The following is a 17,723-nucleotide window of genomic DNA, read 5'->3' as shown; positions in this document are numbered from 1 at the left end:
CTGCTCCAACAATTAAAAATCTGCTCAAAGATTGTAGGTCAACCACTTCAGAAATTGGATGAATCATCCTACCATAAAAGCATACTAAGGATGGCCAACAACATTTCTTCTGACCCCAACCACGTTCTGAACAGTGAGTACAATTTGTTACCATCAAATCGGTGATATAGGGTTCCAAAATTTAATAAGGTTAGACTGAAGCATTCTTTTGTGCACCAGTCAATCCTCGAACTAAATACGGCGCTTAATCCCAGATCAAATGCTCGCTGATGGGCCTTAAATGTTGTCTTCTGTTATTGTTATGTTGAATGTATGTATTTTTGGGTCCTGTCCTGATGTCTTAATGCTTGTCTTCTCTCGTCTCTTTTGTCTTTTCTGTGATGCTGTAAATAGAGCTGCTGCGATGCAAAACAAATTTCAGACTTGCTCTGACAATAAAGTAATATCGTATCGTATCTCTGACTCCGGGCTGGGCTGGGTCTCCGACTCCGGGCTGGGCTAGGTCTCCGACTCCGGGTTGGGCTAGGTCTCCGACTCCGGGCTGGGTCTTCGATACTGAGCTGGGTCTCCGACTCTGGGCTGGGCTGGGTCAGGTCTCCAACGCGGGGCTGCTTGGGGTCCCTCCGAAAATTGTGTCTGGTTGGAAACCTCCGCCAGCCATCCTCGGCACCAGTAAAGATGAGATTGCGCAGGAAGGGGCGGACTGTCCTGGGGAGTGACGGGAAGAGACTAATCCGCGCGGTGCTGACTGGCAGGAGAAGAGATCGATATGCGCGTGCGCGCTTTTTAAGATTTTAAAACCTCGCTAACTTTTACGACATTGAACCGATCGGAACGAAACTTGGTACACTCGCAGCACAGGAGGACGGCGAGTGAACTGGCAAAAAATCGTACCGCTATCACAAACTGTTTTTGTACAAATAGAAAGACTGCCAAATCGGAAGATAACAAGATCAGAGTTTTAGATATATAGATGTTTTTTCTTAAATCATTATTGTCTTCTTTTTTCTAATATTAGGTCTTCCTGAAATATGTGGTGACATTTTGGAGCAATCCATGGAAAAAGGTTATGTGAAATTTAAACCTGATCAGTTGACCATAAACCAGTATGAGCCTGGACAAGGTGAGATACATTCTTCACATTGTATTTTGAGCTGCTATTCAATGTGTGGGCAAGATAATCGAGGAATGCACAGGGACTCTGAGAGAATCTCTCCTGTGACAGTTTTGTTGATTTAGGATCATATGCTTGATTCGCCTTGTAATGAGAAATTATTTGATATCAACCTCCTTATACAACTGTTAATTTGTTAAACATTTTTAAAGAAACATTTTTGATCACTGATCAGCAATATACAAATTCATTATTCAATAAATGTAGGTGTTCTGTTTCAACAGTATGAGAAGAATATTTGAGGATTATACTGCAATAGGATTGATGTTGATCTATAATTAATTTTTAACAATTTTCAAGAAATGAGACAAATCTAACCCATCATGACAGGCGTCTGCATCCCACTGCAAGCAGGCAATCGTCTAGCACTGGAGGAGCTGTACGCTAGAAGGTGTACCTTGACTACTTTTGTATTATAGCCAGGGGACTTGAAGAAAGGCCCGCTTGAAGAAATAACTTCCAAACTACCACCAGCACGACCTATGGCTCCAGAGGATCAAATGTCCGCTATCACAGCTGATTTCACCATCAAAGATGCCTATTGCTCCATTCCCTCATCCTCACTTTGGGAAATTTGACCTCCTGGCTGCGCTCCTTCTTTCTATGTATGTTCAGCGACTGAAGAGCGCAGCACCAGCAGTGAAGACTGCACAGAGCTGGTCAAGGAAGACACAGGAACGACTCTGGGATTGCTTGGAGTCAGTAGATTGAGCAATTTAAAGGACTCAGCAATGAACCTAAATGAATACACCACGTCTGTTACTGAATTCATGAGGAAATGTGTGGAGAAGTGCGTTCCCACGAAAACCATCCGAGTGTTCCCCAACTAGAAGCCTTGGATAAACCAGGAGTCCGCAATCTTCTGAGGCCCAGACCTTGGACTTTCTCGTGATGCTGATTTATGTAAGAAGTCCAGGTACAACCTTGATAATGGCGTCAAAAAGGCTAAAGGGACTTTTGCTCTAAATTGGAGGATGAGACGAATGTTTGGCAGCTGTGACTGCTTGCAAATCATCACTTACTACAAGATGAAACCTAGTGGCAGCTTAAGCGACAGTGCGTCATCACTCCTGGGCAAGCTCAATGCTCGATAGGGAGAACACTCTGCCTTCTTGGGCCCCCATAACCCTTGATGGTATTGCAATCTCAATATCTGAGGCCAACTTCAGAAGGAGGGTGGACCCTTGGAAAGTGTCGGGACCTGATGATCTACATGGTCGCAGTCTGAAAACTTGCACGGACCAACGGGCATGAGCTTTGTGGACATCTTTAACCTCTCATTATTGAGGTCCAAGATTCCTATCTGCTTTAAAAGAGCATCAATAATACTAGTGCTTAAGATTAGTGTGATGATGTGCCTCTATGACTACCGAAAGGTGACATAGGCTGCGGAGTTGGGGGGGCTGCAGCCCCTCCACTTTTTTGGTGGGACATGCTTCATAACCTGAAATTATTCGGCCTGCAAGTGTATTTTTCTCTTCTGAGGACCTTCGACATCCAGAATCTCAGAACAAGCGCACAGTGAGCGCGGTAACCTAGACCCACTACAATTTATCTACTGCCATAATGGATAAACAGGGGGATGCAATCTTGCTGGTTCTCCACTCTGCACTCTGCACTTGTCACATGTATCAGACTGCTGTCATAGACTATATCTCAGCGTTCAACACCATCTCCTCCAAACTTGCTACCAAACTCAGAGAACCCAGTCTCATCAACAGAACACGATCAGTTCAAATTGGCAACACTACCTCCTGGATATCTATCAGCACAGGGGCACCTCAAGGCTTTGTGCTCAATCCCCTATTCTACTTGCTCTGTCCCGTCATGATATAGAACACAACAAACTCCAACTCAACTTTGAACGGCACTAATGACTTTGAGCTTTGTTTTGCACTATGTTGGGATTTTATTTATTAAACATAAATTTTGTTATCTATTGAGTACTGTGCATACATGCCTGTTGTACTGCTGCAACTAAGAATTTCATTGTTTCATTATGATTCATGTGACAAACATTTGACTGACTCAAGAAATTAGACAAATCCAATTCAGTAATTGTGGAGTAAAATCTGCTGTACGCAGCAAGGAAACCATACATAGATTATGATCAAAACCTGCCTCCTAGTGGTCAAATAACTGATGTCATTTGTGGGATGGATTCAAACATGATTTTCACCATGTGACAATTCCAAAAAAGATGTACAAAAAGACAGCATCATGTGGCTATTTTTAACATCACAAAATGCTTTGACTAAGCCAAATGAGGGAATATATAGAATCCTGTTGACAATTTGTTGCTCTTATAAATCCATCTCTCTTTGCTCTGTGATGACATACTAATTGTGATTATAATAAAAGAATCCACTGGAGTTAATGCCATTGCACACCAAGGTCAAGTAAGCCTGTGCCAATGCTCCAACCTTCTCAATCTTCCTTGCCACACTGTTCATTTCTAACCGAATCCCCACTGGTGTAGAGCTAATCTTCAGACATAATGGAAACTGTCCCAAGTTGTATCACAACCACTCCATGATCAAGATGATTCCAACTTCGTCATTGAGCTGCAATTTAAAAGTTGGGACATCACTAGGAACTAAGTTCATAATCTACCTGGCCTCTTCTCTGCCACGCCTGTATTGCAGCCATCTTTATCTTATGCTTGTTTTGGGGGCTAGTCCCCTTCAGTTTTCTCTTCAGCATACAAAAGGCATGCTCAATTGGGTTCACATCGGGTGATTGACTTGGCCACTCAAAAATTGACAATTTTTTAGCTTTGAAAAGCTCCTTTGTTGCTTTACCAGTATGTTTGAGATCATTGTCTTGCTGTAGAATGAGCAGTTTTGAGGCATTTGTTTGAACTTGAGCAGATAGAATCTGTCTATACACTTCAGAATTCATTATGCTACTACCATCAGCAGTTGTATCATCAATGAAGATAAGGGAGCCAGTACCTTCAGCAACCATACATGCCCAGGTCATAACACCCCCACCACTGCATTTCACAGATGAGGTGGTACGCTTTGGATCTTGGGCAGTTCCTCCTGCTCTTTCCATCACTCCGATATAAGTTAATCTTCGTCTCATCTGTCCACAAGAACTTTTTCCTGAACTGTGGTTGCTCTTTTAAGTGCTTCTTGGCAAACTAACCTGGCCACCCTATTTTTGCGGCTAATCAGTGGTTTGGTTCTTGCAGTGTAGCATCTGTATTTCTGTTCATGAAGTCTTCTGCGGACAGTGGTCATTGACAAATCCACACCTGACTCCTGACTCCTGAAAAGTGTTTCTGATCTGTCGGACAGGTGTTTGTGGATTTTTCTTTATTATAGAGAGAATTCTTCTGTCATCAGATGTGGAGGTCTTCCTTGGCCTGCCAGTCCCTTTGCGATTAGTAAGCTCACCAGTGCTCTTTCTTATTGATGTTCCAAACAGTTGATTTTGGTAAGCCTAAGGTTTGGCTGATGTCTCTATAACAGTTTTATTCTTGTTTCTCAGTCTCATAATGGCTTCTTTGACTTTCATTGGCACAACTTTGGTCCTCATGTCGATAAAGCAATAAAAGTTACCAAAGGTGATGGAAAGACTGGGTGCTGCGAGCTCTCTTATACCTGCATTAAGGAGGCATTTAAACACCTGAGCAATTACAAACACCTGTGAAGCCATGTGTCCCAAACATTATGGTGCCCTGAAATGGGGGGACTATGTATAAACACTGCTGTAATTTCTACATGGTGAAACCATAAGGTATAAAAATACCCCTTATTAAAATCTGACAATGTGCACTTTAGCCACATGTGATTTTTTTTTTTCTATTACAAATCTCAAATTGTGGCGTACAGAGGCAAATAAATAAACGATGGGTCTTTGTCCCAAACATAATGGAGGGCACAGTATGAACAGCTTCTTCCCCATTGCTATCTGACCCCTGAACCAATTGCTCCTTCCAGTGGATGCTGCTACATACTCTTACTCTTAATTCTACCTTATTCGTTATTCTGCTTTTGGGTTTCTATCGCACTTTCAGATTGCACTACATTCTGCTATTTTGCATTTGTTGTAATTTTTGTTTCTATCACATCAGCTATACTGTTTACTCTGAGGTTTATGTACTCAAGGAATTTCATTACACCCTGGTGCATATCACAGTAAACTAATCTGAATCTTATCTGATACTGAATTTAAACAATCTTCCAAAAGCCAATGGCACGATAAGCAGACCATCGTCAGTATTCCCATAAATTGACATTCCCAGCATAAGTGCTGGAATAACACTCAAAACAAATCGTGAAACTGGACTCCAGATCAGACACTCCAAGCTCCACTGCGGCGGGAGATACACAGAAATACTTTCAGAGAAAATGCCTCAGACATTCTCAAAATATTCTTGAAAAAATGCAATATTCCTTTTAACTCCTGAGATTTTCTGGCCTGCAATAGTTAAAAAATTGATAAATTATACATGAGAGCAGCAAGCATCTTGAGACTTTTCAGCAGCATATAGAAACAAAACTAAAATGGCAGATGGGTACATAAAATCTCCCAAATAACCTACCCACAAACTTGCATACTCCATCTCTGGTGATCTTCATCCCCCACAGAATCTTAAATCGACACAGAAATGAAATGGAAGCATTGAGGCACTGCCTAAAAAGAAGAAAGAATATGCATTGTATTAGTTTATCTGGCATTTTGATGTGAACAAAGATAAACATATGGGTATTTTGATTTGTATGTTCTCCCTGTGACCCACATAGGTTTTCTCCAAGATCTTTGGTTTCCTCCCACACTCCAAAGACGTAAAAGTTTGTAGGTTAATTTGCTTGGTATAAATGTAAAATTGTCCCTTGTGTGTGTAGGGTGGCGTTAATGTGTAGGGATCGCTGGTCAGTGCAGACGTGGTGGACTGAAGGGCCTGTTTCTGCGCTGTATCTCTAAACTAAATTAATTTGATTTTAGTTTTTTTCAGAATAAGATTAATATTTATATAACATTTGCACTTCCTGACAGGAATTCCTCCCCACATTGATACACATTCGCCATTTGAAGATGGGATTATCTGCCTGAGCCTCGGAGCAGAGGTAATTTTAGACTTGTTTCCAAACAAATAGAAAATATTTGATTTCCTAATATCGATTAGAATATCTAACAGGATAAAATTTAGATACAGTGAAATTATTTTAGTTTCAGCATTTACATTATGAATCTCTAATTAGCAGAATGGTATATTGTTACTCAGAGATGGTACTTTTTAAACGACTGACCTGTTTGTATCTTGAACTTTTGAGAGTGGTTTTCCTTTTTCAATGAGATGGAATTTGCCTCTACTATCTTGTCAGCAAACTAGATACCACCCAAGCCAAAACCAAGATGGAATTGGATGAAATTCGCTGTCAATTTCAAACTGTCAATTCTCTTGAGACTTGGATTTGAACAAAATAAAAAATAATATTACTAATTAGCATGCCGCCAGGAAGAGAAGCGGGGAAGTTTTAGCATTTATTGGGAATTGTGGAAATAGGATGGTGGCCTTTTGGACCAGCTAAGTTGAGAAGATCATGAGGGTAGATGGAAAACCTACTAAAGAAGGGCTCGAGCTTGCAAACTGTAGCAGGTGGAAAACTCTGGGCAGGCCTGGCTTGGAGAGGGGTGGGGGGTGGAATGAAAGGCCAGTAAAGATAACGGAACTTATTGTCTCAATCTTAAGTGAGACAAAGTGAAATATTGGAATGTTGCAGTTCAGGATGGTTGGGGTGGTGGTATGGGAGTTGTTTAACAAGATAATTGGCTGTTGAGAATTATCTGTGTATTCTGTCAGTCCATTCATTATATTAAATGCCCATCAAACTAAATTTTCACCGTTGGAACAAGACTGTTCCCTTTGTAGAAAGGTACTTTACATATTGTGTGACAAGCATTTTTGGTTTAACTGTATCTTTTAAGTACTGTACTGACTTGCTATATTTGGCTGCATTTTGAATGGAAGTTCAATTTATTTGAACTTCCAATGCATGCAGTTTCTGCTTTTTCATCTCTAGATGGTGCTCTGGATTAGAGTTGCAAAATATTGGTCTTTTGTCATCTCCATTTCACAATGTGTTGTTTGCAGATTTTGCATAATTGCTGTACATATGATCCCTGCATTGTGGGGGTGAGAGGGTTGTCTTCCTAAAAAATAGTCCATATTGTGATTTCCCCCTGTGCATTTATCAAGAAATAAGTTGGGGGCTGGGGGGGCGGGGGGGGGGGGGGGGGGGGGGGGGGGGGAGTTTGTTTATTTGCTTTTATTCCAAAATTATGAGAGTAAATGTTATTCCTAAAATTGGACAGTAATTTGAATTCTGCAAGGATGAATTTCAGTTACCTGCCTATGCCTATGTTGTTTAAAGATGCATTACATAAATTCCTGAAGTGCTAAGTTGTTTACAATGATCACTGTAGGAACATGTAAGGTCCATCATGGAATAGATGACATTGAGGTAACCTTAGGACTCTGTTATGGTCTGCTTTGCTGACATTCAGTGCAGAGTAGGAATTAGGAACGGTGATGGGTACGAGGCCCCTCAAGCCTGCTCTGCATTCAATAAGCTCATAGCAGAAATGACTTCTAAGTCTATCTCTGTATTGCCGACTCCTCCTTTTCCTCTTATTTATTAAGAATATATATTTCTCTTATAGGGTGATGACAGCCTTCTGAATACTTTTGAAGAAAAGCTCCAGTAACTTCCCTATAAAATTGCACATATTTAAGCTTTAAACTAATAGTTGCTTTGGACTTTTTTTTGAACCTGTAGACAGTGATGGATTTTAGACATCCAGGCGGCCACAGTGTTCCAGTGATGTTACCTCCTCGTAGTCTGTTGGTGATGACCGGTGAATGTAGATACTTATGGAGTCATGGGTGAGTGATAAGCATTTACTAAGAACCAAAATCCTACATGAATTTAAAAATAAATGGCTGAACAATGTAAGATATGAGCGCCTTAGGAAAAATTAGAAAGAGGTCTTTTTAAGAGAACTGCTATGATTTACTGGTATTATGCCACAGGCAGTATATTTCCTGCCAGCACTAGGTTCTTGCCTATTCTGCTCAATATATCTGTATTGAATGGTATTCCTGCTTCACCAAAATGTAAAGAAAGGCACTGCAATCTGAAAAATACCTAAAGGATATATCGGGCCCATGAATAGAAAGAGGGGGAAAAAAATGTTGAACTCTTTGTTACAGTTAAAGTAATTGCTGACTTTAAAACATATATTAACCCAGCATTTTGAAAGAAATAATGAATATTTTGTGTATTTTTTTTATAGACTCGGTTATCTCCTTAGCTATTGGTCTGTATTATCTGTTAGTTATAAGGCATAGAGCCACACAGCATTGAAACAGGCCCTTAGACCCATCTTGTCCTTACCAACTGAGTTGGCATTCTTGGCTTGTACTATTTGGCATATCCCTCTAAACCCTTCTATCTATATATCTGTCCAACTATCTTTTGAAAGTCCACTTCTATAGCTTCCTCTGGTAGCTCATTCCAGATATGGACTACCCTCTGAGTAAAAAATGTTACCCCAGAGGTACCTCTAAACCATCCCTTCTCATCCTAAGCCTATGACTTCTAGTTTTAGAATGTTCTACTCTGTGAGTGTTCATTTTCTGTGTCCGCCTTTATTTTGTATACTTCAATAATATGCCTCAACCTCTTGCGTTACAAAGAGAAAACTGTCGGCCTATCCAGCTTCTCCCTATAACTCGAGTCCAGGTAACAAACTGGTGATTCTTTCCTCTTTAAGTATAGTAGTTATGTCCTCTCTGATTTAAAAAAGGCAACTCCCTTTCGTCTCTCTCCTGTACCTCTAGGCCAAATGCAGGTAGCTAAGACTGGCTTAGATGGAGCATCTTGGATGCATGAACTATATGCGCCAAAAGGCATGTTTCTGTGCTGCATGACTCTTTGACTCTATTACGCATGTAGCATCATTATTCTGGAGCATTCAGTTCTGCTTTGTTTATAATATTCCATTCACTAAAACCAACTCACACCCTGAGGTTGTCCATTTTAACCTGTTGAGCCCCTAGCATTGAAATAAATGCAGCTTATGCCAACGGTCTTTCCTCTTTCTTGCAATGCATCTACCTGTGCAGTGTTTTTTTTTAACTTGTCAGTGACATTTGTGGAATTAAATATATTCCTGCAGTTGAGTGTTTGCAGAAAGATTAAATGGGATTATAAAAAAACCATTCAAAGTTAAACAGTAGGAAATGGCACTGTATCACGAAATTGCAATCGCACTTGAACCTACCAACGATATCATTCGAGAAAATTGAGCATAGGAAACTTTCTAAATAAACAATTCTGCAATCATTTATCTAGTCATTCCAGCTGTCATTCCAAAAGATAAACATGTTTAATAGCTTTTTTTTTTTTTTTTTGGTTTATTTTATTAGAAGTTAATACAGTACAAAACAATACAGTGGCACCTAATTTTAGGTGCCAACTATGTCATACCGTAATCCATTCTATGTACAACCTCTAGTTTTATGTTATGAGAAGGAAGTAAGCAAGACAAGAAAAAGAAAACAATAGAAAGGGGAAAAAGTGGAAAAATAGATGGTAACCCTTCTTCTAAAGGGTCTAAAAATATAGTTTGAAATCTATGTGTATATTTCTTCATAAAGTCACATACCTGTATATATTTAAAATATTGATTATCCTTCAATTTAAATTTTAATTTTAATTGTTGAAATGATAACAGTTTGCCCAATTCATACATATCCCCTACTTTCCTAATCCCCAGTCTATCCCATTGTTGATATGTGTTGTCGATGAGAGAAGGTTTGAATGCGGGGTTGTTCAATAGTGGGGTTAGTACTGATAAATTATTTAGTTTCAAGGATACTTTTATTTGTTTCCAAATTCTTATTATATTGTGAATAATTGGGTTCTTCTTATATATTATACTATTCAATTTTATCGGTGAGAGCAGGATCGTTCCTATATCGTGCGGATAGCACTCCTCTTTCTCCATTCTTATCCACTCTAACTGCTGAGTGGAACTATCCAGCCAGTACATTATGTTCTTAATATGCACTGCCCAGTAGTAATACATAAAGTTAGGTAATACCTATTGTTTAACATCTATTTTGCGAGGATAGCGTAATGTACTTGTAAATTCACAGAAAAAATATTATTTCTTTTATCAGTTCTGTGTTGGCCATGTTGTGTTTATCTATGCTTACAGCCTTTTGTAAATGGGGAAGGATCGTTGTCTTTTTTATATATTTAACAGAATTACCCCTAGAAAGTTTGATGTGGTGCCAGCCTCAGAGATGCCAAAGACTGGAATTGTCAGTGCTGATGCTAGTAACTTGACCTTGAATAAGAGGGGAACAAGGACCAGTTTTACTTTTCGAAAAGTCCGAAAGAAACCCTGTGATTGTGGTAAGTGTATTTTTTCCCCCAATGTTTTAGAACCCTTTTCTATATCATGGTTTATCTTACTGATTTGATCAAAATATGCTCATATTACCCTTGAGCCAATTATCAAACTATTTGAAGTTCGACTCAAAACACCTTATCGACCACTTTTCTCCTTTTCTAATTTTGCTCCAGAGCTCCCAAAGATATGACAAGATTAAATATTTTAGATTTTTTGTTTCCAGAAAGTAAATAACATTGCAAGGAACAGCCTTCATTCCACATATCTAACTTGAAGGTGTTGGTGAATTGTTGTCAAATTCCTGGTATGACATGAAAGTACTCCCACAGTGCTGTTAGATGGGAAACTCCAGAATTTGAGTTGGCAATGGTGAAAGAGGATATGTATATTTTCAAGCCAAGATAATGTGTGACTTGAAAATAATGGTTCCTGTTGGTATTTATTACTTGTAGATATAAGTGGTCAATGATTTGAGTTGCTGTTGAAGAAGCTTTGAGTTGTTGCAATACATAGTTTAGATTTCCACTACAACCGTACTATACTACCAGCAGTGGGAATAAACATTTAAGGTGGAGCAGGAAAGACACTGCTTTAAGAGAAAATGCTCAGCTTGAATGCATAAATCGTTCTCGTCATTTATTAGCCCAAGAACCGAGACAACATTTGGGTTGGATGGTTGAGGACATGCGCTGCTTCACTTTCTCAGGAAACTGCAACCAAGTGTTAGGAAATATCCTCACTTCCAAATTTTATATTTGTATTTTCCATATGATTTGAAGTAGGCTATGCAGTCCTTTGAGCCTATGCCAGCTCTCAGCATTGTCATCAATATCCACATATTTCCTTAAATAGTTGACCCAAGATCACCGCTGTAAGGAACTTATAAAACAATTTTCTGAGGTTGACGTAAATTACCTCGAGCAATTAGAATTCAATTGTGCTGGGTATTTTCCTCGATTGCAGTTTATTCCAATTTTAGTACAACATTGAAGTCAGAAAATGATGGAAGCACTCAGCATGTTAAGTAACATAAGTGGGGAGAAGGTACTTGTTGTGAAATGTAACCTTTATTTCTCTCCCAGTAGTTTTCACTTGATTTGCTGATCAATTTCCAACACTTTCTGTTGTTGTTTAAAGTCACTCTTGTTCACCCTTGATTAGAAGGGTAGTAACTGTCGCCGCATCTTGAGTTCAAAATTTAACTATGGAAGACGTACATCCTCCTATTTTAAGTTTGAAAAATAAAATTATTTCAGTTGTATTAGGCTAAACATCTGTACACGCAAAAAATGAAAGGCACAGTGGCGCAGCGGTAGAGTTGCTGCCTTACAGTGCCAGACACCCAGGTTTGATCCTGACCCTGCCGCCTGTACGGAGTTTGTACGTTCACCTCGTGGCCTGCGTGGGTTTTCTCCGGTTTCCTTCCACACTCCAAAGACGTACAGATTTGTAGGTAATTGGCTTTGGTAAAATTGTAAATTGTCCCAGTTGGATAGTGTTAATGTATGGGGATCGCTGGTCGGCACGGACTTGGTGGGCAGAAGGGCCTGTTTCCGTGCTGTATCACTAAACTAAACAAGATAATTGCAAATTCTTCACCCGTGAATCAATACAATTCAATGCACAATATATCAGTTAGCTAATCATCTTCAGTCAAGAACTATGCTCTAGAATCTTCTTCTTCTTGCGTATGGTGTGCACAGCCTAAATTTGTAAGACAACTTGTTCTGTTTGATCTTCTGTTTGTGCACGCCAGGTTGATTGCATTCGTCGAAACAGGGTGGACCACGTGAAGGTTGCAATCTCCCACCCCATGCTCTAGAGTAGTAGACCACGAATGCTGACAACTTCCTAACAAAATGGATATTTGTATCCTTAAAAAGCAGAAAAATGCTTATTCATGTATATGGACTGAACATGAGTTGGGAGTTCATAACCTGTGGAGGACCTGTACTTGCATATGGTGGAAGTTGTCTTTCAATCATGCAAACAATGTAGCAGGAGGAACTGCACTAATTAAAAGCAAGATTTGTGGGGAAAAAGTCTGAAAGTAAAATTCTGCTTAACTTAAGTTATACTCATAATGCAGTGTTTTCTTTGAAACTATATTTTTTACGAATACAAAAGTTTTATATTTGTATTATTGTTATTCTAATACAAAATTATATTTAAGAAGAAAAAATGTTCTGCTTTTATCTATAGCTTATCCAGAAGTCTGTGACAGTCAAATTGATTGTAAATGCACAAATCCTACTCCCTCAGTCCCAGCCAGTGATGGGGATGCCTCAAAGCTGGAACACAAGTATGTACACGATGTTTATGATGAGATTGCTTGCCATTTCAGCGATACTAGGCATACCCCATGGCCGAAGGTGGTTGAATTCCTCAAAACGCTGCCAGATGGAGCATTGGTGGCTGATGTTGGCTGTGGAAATGGTAAATACCTGGGAGTTAACAAGGACTTGTTCATGGTAAATATATATTTCTTAATTTTTAATAAATGTGGATACATAACTATTTAACTATTATTAAATTGAACTCTCTCATGGGTCCTCAAAATAAATTGCTGTACTCTTTTATATTTTACCTCATGGCAATGTTATATTCTGCCACGTTCTCTGAAATATCACATCTACTTCTGTTTTTCATTCCTCGTTGTATGTGCCTTCAAAGTACCCATTTAAACTTTACACCCTTTTCAAACCGTCCAAATCTCCATTGCCTTCTTGTGTAGGAAAGAACTGCAGATGCTGGTTTAAATCGAAGGCAGCATCCCTGGAGAGAAGGAATGGGTGACGTTTTGGGTCGAGACCCTTCTTCAGACATAACCTTCTTGTTGGCCATGCTAACTTAATATGGCTTATTTACGTTTTAAGGAGTTTTATATCTTTGATCATCTGCTCTTTTCCTTTACCACATACATTAATCTGTCTTTCTTCAGTGCAGCATTCATTACACAGTCAGACTTTAAAAAAAAGATTACCTGTCCCGCTGAGTTACTCCAGCATTTTGTGTCTATCTTCTCTTAAATTCACTCTGATTTTACTGAGTCTCTTGTCCATCTTTTTTGAACTGGCAATTGCTTCCTTTCCTGTGCCTTTTATGATTAGTGCTTCCAGCAGTAAACCTACCCAGCTCCCACCATGTGTATAAAATCATGAGGGGAATAGATAGGGTGAATGCACAAATACTTTTATTCAGAGTAAGGGGAATCAAGAACCAGGGGACATAAGTTTAAGGTGAGAGGGAAAGATTTAATCGGAACCTGCAATAATGTAGGAATGGAGGATAAAAACTGAAATTCCACAATTGAAATATTTTAAAACAAATAGAGTTGAAATTGGAAAGATGTTACAGAAGGAGAAATAGTGCGGAAGAGGGTAATGATTTGTAGATATAGAAAGGTGCATTGTTGTAATTGTTCAACAAGTGCAATTGTCTGATGTATTCTGAATACAGAAAGGCTATTACCATTGCTGCCAGCATGATGTTAATTGTGTAATACCATGCAAGCTGAAGGTCATTTTGTCAGTGCTGTGTCAAACAAATTATCTGCTGACCCCAAATGTACGAACGTGGAAAAATATGTGGCCTATGCGCCCATATTTTCTTTTATTACCACTCATTTTATTGTATTTCCATGCTCTCTTGTAAAACGTTCTCTTAAAATGTAAAATGTCTCTTTATTGGTTGTTTCTTTGGACTGCCTAAATTGGAAGCAATATAAATGAAATTCTGCTGAACAGCAAAGCAATTTGATTGTTGCCAATCTTTACATTTACACATTTATCTGATTCCTAAAGATTGTATAAATGTTTATGGTTATTAACTAAATTTGGACATACTCTGTAAAGAGTAAGAGTTGAGAGATTGTAAAACTTGTGTAAACTTTACAATTGCCAATAAGAAAGTTGAGATGTAAGTAAGGTAATGAAAAATGAATAGGGGGATGAATCTGCATCTGATTTCATGAGAGGTTGCTATTAGTTTGATTTATTTGAGGCTAATAAATGTAATGGCTGAACTTCCTCCATTCCCATGACGCACCTGCTAAATTTAGAGGTTACTGGTCCACATTGACGGTTGTTTAAAATCAAAAAGATCCCAAATATTAGTATTTGCTTTCATAAATATTAATTTAGGCGTATAAATAAAATGTAATGTTTTTTCTTTGGAACGAATTACAGTAAACCCCTGTTTTAATGGACCTCTTTTTAATGGATTTTGGTTACAGTAGACTGAATCTGTTTGTTGTTTCACAGAATTACCTCTAGGTGAATGGAACGAATCTTAGTTTAGTTTTAAAGACACAGGCATATCCCTCAGATTCAATTTTAATTCAGATTCAATTTTAATTGTCATTGTCAGTGTACAGTACAGAGACAACGAAATGCATTGTTTCATGAGAGCATAAAGAGCAATACATCAGTGTTGCTGCTTCTACTACTGTACTAATAAGTGTTCTCAATATTTTGGAGAATTACACATTTCAATACTGTTTTGTGAACCATTTTAGCTTAGTTTAATTTAGAGATATAGCATGGAAACGCTGTTACAGTTCAGAGTCTGTTTGTTGGTGAGTTTAATAGCCTAATGCTGTGGGGAAGAAGCTGTTCCTGAACCTGGATGTACCAGATTTCAGGCTCCTGTACCTTCTACCCGATGGTAGCGGAGAGATGAGTGCGTGACCAGGATGGTGTGGGTTCTTGATGATGTTGGCAGCCTTTTTGAGGCAGTGACTGCGATAGATCCCTTCGATGGTAGGGAGGTCAGAGCCGATGATGGACTGGGCAGTGGTCACAACCTTCTGCATTCTTTTCCGCTCCTGGACGCTCAAGTTGCCGAAGCAAGCCATGATGCAACCAGTCAGCATGCTCTCTACTGTGCACCTGTAGAAGTTCGAGAGAGTCCTCTTTGACATACCGACTCTCCGTAATCTTCTCAGGAAGTAGAGGCGCTGATGTGCTTTCTTTATAATTGCATCAGTGTGCTGGAACCAGGAAAGATCATCGGAAATGTGCACTCCCAGGAATTTGAAGCCCTTTCCGCCATCATCCCGTTGATATAAACGGGATTGTGGGTTCCTATCCTACCCCTTCCAAAGTCCACAATCAGTTCCTTGGTTTTGCTGGTGTTGAGGTTTTTGTTGGGATGCAGTCTTCCACACATTTCTTAATGAAGTCTGTGACGACTGTGGCATATTCATTCAGGTCCATTGCTGAGTCTCTGAACATTGCCCAGTTTACAGACTCCAAACAGTCCTGGAGTTGTTCCTCTGCGCCCCCCCCCCCCGACCAGCTCTGTACAGTCCTCTCCTCTTGGGATACGCTCTTCAACTGCTGCCTGTAGGCAGGAAGAAGCAGCACCGCGGTATGGTCGGATTTACCGAAGTGAGGGCGAGGGATCGAGCGATAGGCATCCTTGGTGGTCGTGTAGCAGTGGTCGAGGGTGTTTGATCCTCTGCTGCTACAGGAGACATGTTGGTAGAAGTTAGAGAGCGATTTCTTAAGGTTGGCTTTGTTGAAGTCCCTGGCTATGGTGGTAAATGCCTCGGGGTAAGACGTCTGGTGCTTGATGACCACGGCATGCAGCTCCCCCAGTGCCAGATGGACATCAGCCTGGGGTGGGATGTAGACCGCGGTCAGGATGATGGAGGTGAATTCCCTCTGTAGGTAGAAGGGACGGCACTTCACAGCCAGATGTTCCAGGTGCGGAGAGCAGGAGTTAGATAGGACTGCCACGTCTGAGCACCACGCAGAGTTGACCATGAGGCAGACGCCCCCTCCTCTCCCTTTCCCAGATGACAGTGTACGGTCCATGCGATGGATGGAGAAACCTTCAGGATGGACAGCTGAGTCTGGGGAGCCGGGGGTGAGCCATATCTCTGTTAAACAGAACACAGAGCATTCCCTCAGCTCCCTTTGTTAAAGCAGCCTTGCCCTTAAATCCTCCACTTTGTTTTCAAGGGACTGTACATTGGCCAGTAGGATGGTAGGGAGAGGGGGTCGAAGTCCCCAACGCTTCAGTCTGACCTGAAGTCCTGCCTGTAGGCCACGTTTCAGGACACAATGGAGGCCTCTCCATTGTTTCCAGGTACTGTTCCTACTGTACCTGCAGTTTCTGCGAACCTGCGCTGGAACAGGGATTCCCTTGCAGACGGCAGCTCCAGCTCCGTTGCGATCGGGGATTCCCTCACAGTCGGCAGCTCCAGCTCCGTTCCTGCTGGGAGATCCTGCCCGTCAGCTCCGGAGGTCTTCTCGGTGTTTCCAGGTACAGTACCTGTGATCCCCAGTCGGGTCGGAAGTTCTCCAGCGATCGAGGGAACGCTTGCAGTTGGAGTCTCCCGCAATAGCGGGAGATCGCGGTATCGCTAGTGCCTTCAAGTGCACTAGCAGCTTGTCCGTTACGGCGCTGATTTCTGCCGTTTTTCTAATCCAGGTGAGTTGATTGAAGCTGTAAATAATCCTCTTCTGTTGCTGGCAAAATGTCACCACAAGCAGGCGCCATCTTTTACATTCATTAAATTACATTACATTGTATATTCAATAAATAGCAAGTTGTTAACAGTGATTTTAGTACTTTGTGATTGCAAAATTTGCATTTTTAAGATGCCCCGTTGTAGCACAGTTTTTCCCATTCTCATTTACCAGATTGGTTGTGATCGCAGCAAAAATCTTGTTGATATTTGCAGAGAGAAACAATTTGAGGTCTTCATCTGTGATGGCTTACTCGTGCCCTTGCGCAGTGGCATTTGTGATGCTTGTATTTCTATAGCAGTTGTTCATCACTTTTCAACGGAGGTAACTATAAACTTGATTTCTATATGGTAATGTGCCAAGGATGGGAATGTGTTTCTTTATATTTGTGGATGGTTGGTTTGGACCACCAGTGCATATTTAATAAGAAAAAACTGTTTTATTTGTATAAAATAATGAATAGTTTCTTGTTTTGCATTCCAGTTGGATCGAAAAGGCAACAGTCACATGGTGTAGTAGCTTGGCTGTGTGTTCTATCCATAACCCTTGACACCGTTACTATCAAGAACCAAACAATCTCCACCTTAAAACATATCCATTGACTTGGCTTCCACAGCCTTCTGTGGCAATGAATTCCA

At 40.3% G+C, this 17,723-nt stretch overlaps 1 protein-coding gene across 1 annotated transcript in view; it reads left to right on the top strand.

Moving 5' to 3' along the window:
- The window catches only part of alkbh8 (alkB homolog 8, tRNA methyltransferase), a 37,517-nt gene that overhangs the window by 16,409 nt on the left and 3,385 nt on the right, over window positions 1-17,723 (top strand). The window contains exons 5-10 of the mRNA XM_033022683.1: window positions 1,019-1,123; window positions 6,182-6,252; window positions 7,966-8,072; window positions 10,460-10,611; window positions 12,812-13,080; window positions 17,260-17,409. Of these exons, the coding sequence (XP_032878574.1) occupies window positions 1,019-1,123; window positions 6,182-6,252; window positions 7,966-8,072; window positions 10,460-10,611; window positions 12,812-13,080; window positions 17,260-17,409 (854 nt within the window). The remainder of the gene's footprint in view (window positions 1-1,018; window positions 1,124-6,181; window positions 6,253-7,965; window positions 8,073-10,459; window positions 10,612-12,811; window positions 13,081-17,259; window positions 17,410-17,723) is intronic.

The sequence above is a fragment of the Amblyraja radiata genome, chromosome 6 (assembly GCF_010909765.2).
Source record: "Amblyraja radiata isolate CabotCenter1 chromosome 6, sAmbRad1.1.pri, whole genome shotgun sequence".
Lineage (NCBI taxonomy): Eukaryota > Metazoa > Chordata > Chondrichthyes > Rajiformes > Rajidae > Amblyraja > Amblyraja radiata.
The sequence above is the reverse complement of the archived record's forward strand: the minus strand, read 5'-3'. Positions and strand labels throughout refer to the sequence as shown.